The sequence below is a fragment of the Primulina tabacum genome, chromosome 12, assembly GCF_025594145.1.
Source record: "Primulina tabacum isolate GXHZ01 chromosome 12, ASM2559414v2, whole genome shotgun sequence".
Taxonomy (NCBI): domain Eukaryota; kingdom Viridiplantae; phylum Streptophyta; class Magnoliopsida; order Lamiales; family Gesneriaceae; genus Primulina; species Primulina tabacum.
Genome location: NC_134561.1, coordinates 3,335,512 through 3,342,772, shown reverse-complemented (window position 1 = coordinate 3,342,772; position 7,261 = coordinate 3,335,512). Strand labels below are relative to the sequence as shown.

Sequence of the window (7,261 nt, the reverse complement as noted above, 5' to 3'; positions counted from 1 at the left end):
GGGGCGGCTTCTTCTCTTGCAAAGAACCCTAGTTTTCTTTAATCTAAAATCTGCAAATGAGTTGTGTAGTGTGTGTTGTGTGTGTTTCACGCTTTCTAGTGTGTAGAATGTGTGTGTGCGCGTGTTAGTAATTAATTTAGGGAAAAATTGCTTAATTAAATAATAAATGAAATTAATAAAAATACTAACACTCTTTAAACTTTACTAAAATCCCTCCATTAAAATAATGCATCCAAAAATGCTAATTTTAAAAGTTTTAAACTCTTAAATAACTCAACATACATAAATAAGGCTTTAAAATGCTAAACTAAATAAATTATTTAAAATGCCCCTTCCTAGCTTTTAAAATAAAATACCGCATTTCAAATTGCCAATAATCTTCCCCGGTCTTTTCCTCGATCCCGCCTCGAATAATCGCCTGAAACATGAAACTCGAAAAACATTTTTAACGTGCTTCACATAAACATAAATAATTTAAAATAATGCATTCAAATAAATCCTGCATGGCTTAAAACTCATTTTAAAATTAATTAAATGATTTAATAATTAAATAAATGCATGGGATATACGTGTACTGAATTTGGGCACTACACTACCCATTTTGACTAACTTACAAATGGGTTGCTAAAACCTTAACACAACCCACTTTTTTATCATGCAGGGTTGGGTTAGCCTAACGGCCCTAGCCCATTTTGAAATTTCTCTTCAAATTCAAATTTGTCAATCCAAGCACAAATTATAAAAAAAATCACATTAACTAACTTCTTTCGATTATGGTTTTATATTATATCATGATATTGATTGAACTATATATTAAAGGTGCCAATTTGGGTGGTTCGAGTGGGTTCATGTCGGGACCAAGCCCAACTAATTCGACTCAATCCGATTCAATCCGATTTTGATTTTTTTAACAATAATTAAATAAAATTTTTAAAAATAATAATAATATTTTAATTTAAACATATAATAACAAAACCTCTCATATATGATATAAATTTTAAAGTCTAAATGTAGCAATTAAAAATATATTTACTAAATTAAATAAATATCTATATTAAAAAATAAAAATTTACAAAAAATTTTTTCCAAACATATAATATATAAAAATGTAAACAATATATATTAATTATTTTTTATTAAAATTTTAAAATTTTCGGGTCAACTCGATCAAACCTCCAACACAAACCTAATTTTTTTTCGGATCAAACCTGTCACGTTAGCAGGTATGAACCTATTTTAACACCTCTACTGTATATTAGCATAACACTATGCATGGACATTTGAATATTAATCATTAAAATTATTCTAATAATATTTTATTCATATGAGGTGTCAAGAGTAATTACTCGTAGGTTTATGATATAACTTTTGATAAATAAAAATTACTCTTATAAGATGCAAAATACTTCATCCACATTAAATTAAAAATATCTTTTTGTATGTTTGTAATATATTCAATAAAATATTTCGAAATCGTTAATTAACATGCTTATTTTAGATCAATATTTTTATTGACACCAAATTTAAATTTGAGTAGGTCTCTTGTGAGACGGTCTCACGAATCTTTATCTGTGAGACGGGTCAACCCTACTGATATTCACAATAAAAAGTAATACTATTAGGATAAAAAAGTAATATTTTTCATGGATGACCAAAATAAGAGATCCGTCTCACAAAATATGACCCAGTGATACCGTCTCACACAAGTTTTTGCCTTTAAAATTTGCTAAAATTTTATATTGGCCTCTGATATTTATAAAATGATTTATGTTATGCTAAAATATGCTAATATTGGACAATTATTTCTATAATTTATAGTTTTTGTCATGTAATATCGATATACACTATAATAATTAAAATAATTTAAATACCCAATTATAAATTCAACTAAACTAACGTGATATTCTCCAAAAAAAAAATTTATGTCTGAGACAGTGAGATTTAATTGTGTCTTGGTGGTTCATATTTTTTTAAAAATTTATTTAACTCTTCTACGTTTTCAAGAAATAGCACAAAAATAGACTATATTGTTCGTCAATTTCAACCATACCAAAATCGATACAATTTCGAAAACCTAAAAATACCTTTCTTTTGCAAGACTTGGCTCGACATGCAGCATATATATTGTGATTCAAGTACGATCAATGCCTACTTTAATGTACTAAATATTTTTAAATAAACCTTTAAATTTTTAAGTAAAACATTAATTAGTAAGCGTCTTGTGAGACGGTCTCACAGATCTTTATTCGTGAGACAGATCAACACTGTCCATATTTATAATAATAAGTAATGTTTTTGACATAAAATTAATATTGTTTCATGAGTGACACGAATAAGAGATACGTCTCAAAAAATTGACTTGTGGATAACAATTTACCTAATTAATAATTGTTGTGTCAAAAAATGTATATAGTAATAGTAACTTTTTGAAATCCCTATCAAAATAAAGTATTAGCAACAGAATTTCAGTGTGAAGTGGAAGCCAAGAAACGAACCTCCTCTAAACAAAAATAATCACACCACTCCTTCACAATAACACAATCACATACATTATTAAACACAAAACCACACAAAATATGCAAATGCTCATTAAGATCTAATAGTCTTTCTTTTTAATTCCTTTCGGATAAATTCTCGACGCTTCGAATAGTAATAATTTTTGTTCGTCTGAGAGGATGGAAGGTTTTCATGAGATGCCAACGGCGAATAAGGCGGAGATCGACACAAGTTCTCCCTTCCGATCGGTCAAAGAAGCCGTGATGCTGTTCGGAGAGCGGGTTCTCGCCGGAGAGGTCTATGCTAATTATAAGCTCAAAGAGGTGACACCCCAATATTCTTATAATTTGCATTTATTAATATTAGCATTTCCAATAATCTTTTAATCGTTATAACTTCCTACTACTTGAATCCCACTAGCTACATAGATCTCAATTTTATTGTATTATTAATATTTTAAATTCATAGTCTTTGTGATTTTTAAATAATCGTTTAATCAATGTGTAATAATCCCATCCTTAAATATATGCGCTTTCGTTGAATCTGAAAATAAGTAAAAACTATGTATATAAGAAATTAAGGAAAAAATTAGTGTGAATTTATTTTTATTTGTCTTCTGCAACTAAAAATAAGAACAAGGTTTTGTGGGTCAGATTTTTTATTGTGTGTAGCAATTATTTGGTGTATTTCGTTGCTTGAATCATTGCTAGTCATGAATATCAATTTTATTAATTTAATTTAAGTTGTAGTAAAAAAGTAAAAATTGTTATGAAACTTATTTCGGTATAAAGGTGTTTATATATATACACACACACACATATATATACATATATATATAGGTAAAAACTTGTGTGAGACGATCTCACGGATCGTATTTTGTGAGACAGATCTCTTATTCGGATCATCCATGAAAAAATATTAATTTTTATGCTAATAATATTACTTTTTATTGTGAATATTGGTAGGGTTGACCCATCTCACAGATAAAGATTCGTGATACCGTCTCACAAGATATCTACTCATATACACACACACATACATGTATACAAATATATGAAGAAAATTAGGTCTGAAGATCAAGAAATTTTGACAAAAATGATCGATGAGTGTAAGAATATTAAGTCTACTATATTGTATCATTGTTAAAACATTAAATTCCTTCAAGGGAAACCCCCTAAGGCAAGAATAAACTTTTTTAAAACCAATTTATATATATATAAAATTAAGAATTTTTATTTCGCGGGTCGAATAATATTGTCACTACTCGATTCCTCTTCTTCATATGTTTCTTTCTCAGATTTGTCCTAACAAGTCGGAATAGTTTTAGTTTATACTTTTCTTCTTGTAAATATTAGTTCAAAGTTTTAAATCTGTATTATACATATAGCGTATATGTGTGTGTATGTATGTATATACAGATTTTAAATCATAACTATAATTATATGTGAACCAGATGCAAGACGGAGCAGACGAAGACGACCACGAAACCGAGCTAGAAGTCACAAGACAAAGCCTAGTAAGGGCACGTGAAGAAAGCATGCAAATGGCCAAATACCTCTCTTCTTTGCAACAAGAACTTGAACAAACCAAAAGGGAGCTCAACCAACTAAAGACACATGTAACCGACACGCGCGCGTTAGACCTTGAAGTCGAGGAAGACCTCAAGTTCGTCGAGGAATCGAATGAACCAGTCGAGCACGTGAAAACGGATACAAGCAATGGTGGTCAGAAGATCGAGTTCCAAAAGAAGAAATACGTGACATTCGCAAACCCCCCATCGGTGGCTCGAGTCATTTATGTGCAGCCATCGACCAGCGCCGAGACTGTGTTGCAAAGGCAACCTTCTATCAGGAGGAAGGTAATGAAGCAATTGATACCATTTTTTGGAGGGATTTTTTCGAAGAAGAGGGGAAACTCAGAAGTTGCAACGGCTTGAAAATTTATAATAATTGATGGTCGATGGAGTATATAATATGCAAGGAAATTGGAGATTTTTTTATTTTTATTTTTTTCATTTTTTATATAATTCAGGCAATGACATATCTATACCATATATAAAATTTATGATCTTCAAATGGTCCAACTTTTTTATACCAATTGATTTTTTTGAGAATACCCCAACTCAACTTGGAAAATTAATATTTATTCATTTAATAAAAAATCTTCAAAACCTATTTTTAATAAATTTATAATTTCCTCATGATTATCATATATATCTTACTACTGTACTTAAAAACTATAAAAAAAAATCACAAATTTTAAAATAACCAATTATACAAACACATAACGCGTGCATAGATATAATAATTTTCATGTTATATTTATGCCTATAAATCGATACGCATGATGCATCATATATCTACCTATATAAAAAATATTTATTATGTTTTTAGAAAGTAAAAAATATATATATATATATATATATTAGTAATATGATTTAGAATAGAAAATCCCGTGTGCTATCCAGATCGATTACCAAAAAAATTATTAGCAGATAAAATATTTTTGAAGAACTTGCAACATAAATGAAAAAAATAATATTTAATTAATCATACAATTATATTATCTCATCTGATTTAATTTCAATCGCTAAATACTACACCATATCATAAGATGACTTGTTAAAAAACTCGATGCAATCCGCAATCGCCTCATTGTAGTGTGAATCCGACGAGTAGTGATTAGACAAGCTGTTACTGCACGAAGTCCTGCTGTCACAAGAACTCCTCCTCGGAACCGCCACCGCCACGGCCGCCTCTGATGCCGCCGCCGGAGACCCGCTTCTGGAATGGACCGGGAAGATGAACCGCATTATAATCTTGCGAAACCGGCCGAAGAGTTTCATTCCAAGAAACCAAGAAAAGATCTAAACCTGATCAAAACCCTAGCAATATATTTGTAGTCTAGTTTTCTTGAATAAGCTCTCTATCCTCACCTGTTTGTACTATAAATAAGTTTGAATTGCGAGATTTTTTTGAAGATATTCTCCGAGAAGTGTAATGTAATCATTTCTGTTGTTGGAAGATTTAAAGGAGATGATTTATTTATTTGTTTTATTTTGAAATTTTTTAGGGTTTTATGCATAATATTGTATTGTATTGTATAATTATGATATTCTATGTGACAGAGGACTCAATGATGTCTCAGGCCATGTGAACAAATCATTTGCATGGCCTTTTGTCCTCGACAAGAGTTGTGTGGGTATTAATCCGTCCATCTTTGGTCTATTTTGCATGATACAAAAGCATTTCAAATTTAATTTATAGCTTAAAATTTAGCCAATATATATGTTTAAAATAAAATTTTATTTTATTGTACATATAAAATTTGTCCAGAAAAATATGTAATGCACAAGTTAAACTTGTCAAAATTAAGGTGTATAATTTTATGTGAACTTTGTAAAATAGTATTATAATGTATACATTTCAATAATACAGGGATATTTGGTTTTATATGTAAAAATTTATTTTCAAAGCCCCAGACATCTGAAAAGCAAACAATATGTTTTTGCTTTGTTTTTTTTCTTTTCTTCCTCAAGATTGCATTTTAATCTCAATTTCAAGTTTCCCTATTCAAACATTATTTCTAATAAGACAAAACAATGTTTTTTGTAATGTAACTTGCATATTTTTTACTATCGTTCTTGTCATTAGTCAATTTTTTTAGTCCATTAACCTGCACAATTTTATTCATTTTTCATCGGAGTGCTGACTTAAAGTTGGACGTTCAACAATGTAATGTGCTACATCACTATTTCCTGATATCATGTCAGTATTTTTCAACGTCACGTCAGCATTTCATTGAAAAAGAACTAAAATTGTAAAAAAAATATGATTTGGCGAACAAAGACCGTGAAATTGGTTAATAACATGACCAAAAATGTGCAAGTTATAGTACCACAAATGTTGTTCTTCCTTTTAATTAATATTTTCTTCACTATAAAAACCAATTAAAATATTACTTCTAAAAAAAACCAACTAAATTATATTTTACATAGAAATTAATAGTAACCCAACAAGCTACATATTTTCGAATTTTGAAATTTTCACGTGATAGTAGGACATGACTTTTACCGAGAAGTTATAATATCTTGACATGACTATCACATGAATAGAAAACTTTGCTTCAAAATATAGTCAAATATGCGTCACGTTCTCCTATACAACTTTAGAATATTTATTTCAAGAAAGTGGATTTTCATATTAAATCACTTTCCACAGATCTATTAAAATTCTTAAAATTTGATTGTATTTGTATAAAATATTACTGATTTTGAATATAATGTCCCACAAAGTTGATGTAATTATCAAGGTGGTCTTCCTTTTCTTGGTTTTTTTCCTCACTTTAATATGGTCCAAATCTATTGAATTCGATGCATATATGCGAGTTGCTCATTGGTTACAACTAATTAATAATTGATTGATTAATTAATCTTTATTTATTTTAAAGGTAATATTTCATTGTTTAATGAGTTAAAAGTTGTTTCAAATGATGAATGATCACCTTTGTCTGGTAAGTCTATAGCTAAATATTACAGAAGAAATCATCAGGCCACTGTTTTCATATAGGAATTTGAAGGGCATGATTGAGGATGTAATGGTGAAACAAATACGTTGGAGGGTGTCGAAAAATCTCTCTAACACCCAAATTAGGGGATAGGAGGATAAAAAAATTTGCGATACGCAAATATATATTAAAACGGACTGTAAGAAAAGGAGAAATTGTGATTTTTGTTTTTCATGTTTGTCTATTTGTAATTTTGGTA

The 7,261-nt window shown here is 29.3% G+C and overlaps 2 protein-coding genes across 2 annotated transcripts; one reads left to right on the top strand and one right to left on the bottom strand.

Moving 5' to 3' along the window:
- The first annotated feature begins 2,534 nt into the window (after window positions 1-2,534).
- Window positions 2,535-4,521, top strand: LOC142520965 (WEB family protein At1g75720). Its single transcript, XM_075624128.1, has 2 exons — window positions 2,535-2,819; window positions 3,950-4,521. Exons 1-2 carry the CDS (start codon window positions 2,676-2,678, stop codon window positions 4,430-4,432), a joined length of 627 nt encoding a protein of 208 aa, XP_075480243.1. The 5' UTR covers window positions 2,535-2,675; the 3' UTR covers window positions 4,433-4,521.
- A 571-nt stretch (window positions 4,522-5,092) lies between these two features.
- On the bottom strand, window positions 5,093-5,415 carry LOC142520116 (uncharacterized). The gene has a single exon (XM_075623093.1). The coding sequence runs from the start codon at window positions 5,339-5,341 to the stop codon at window positions 5,093-5,095; it is 249 nt and encodes an 82-aa protein (XP_075479208.1). The 5' UTR covers window positions 5,342-5,415.
- Between the last annotated feature and the right edge of the window lie 1,846 nt (window positions 5,416-7,261).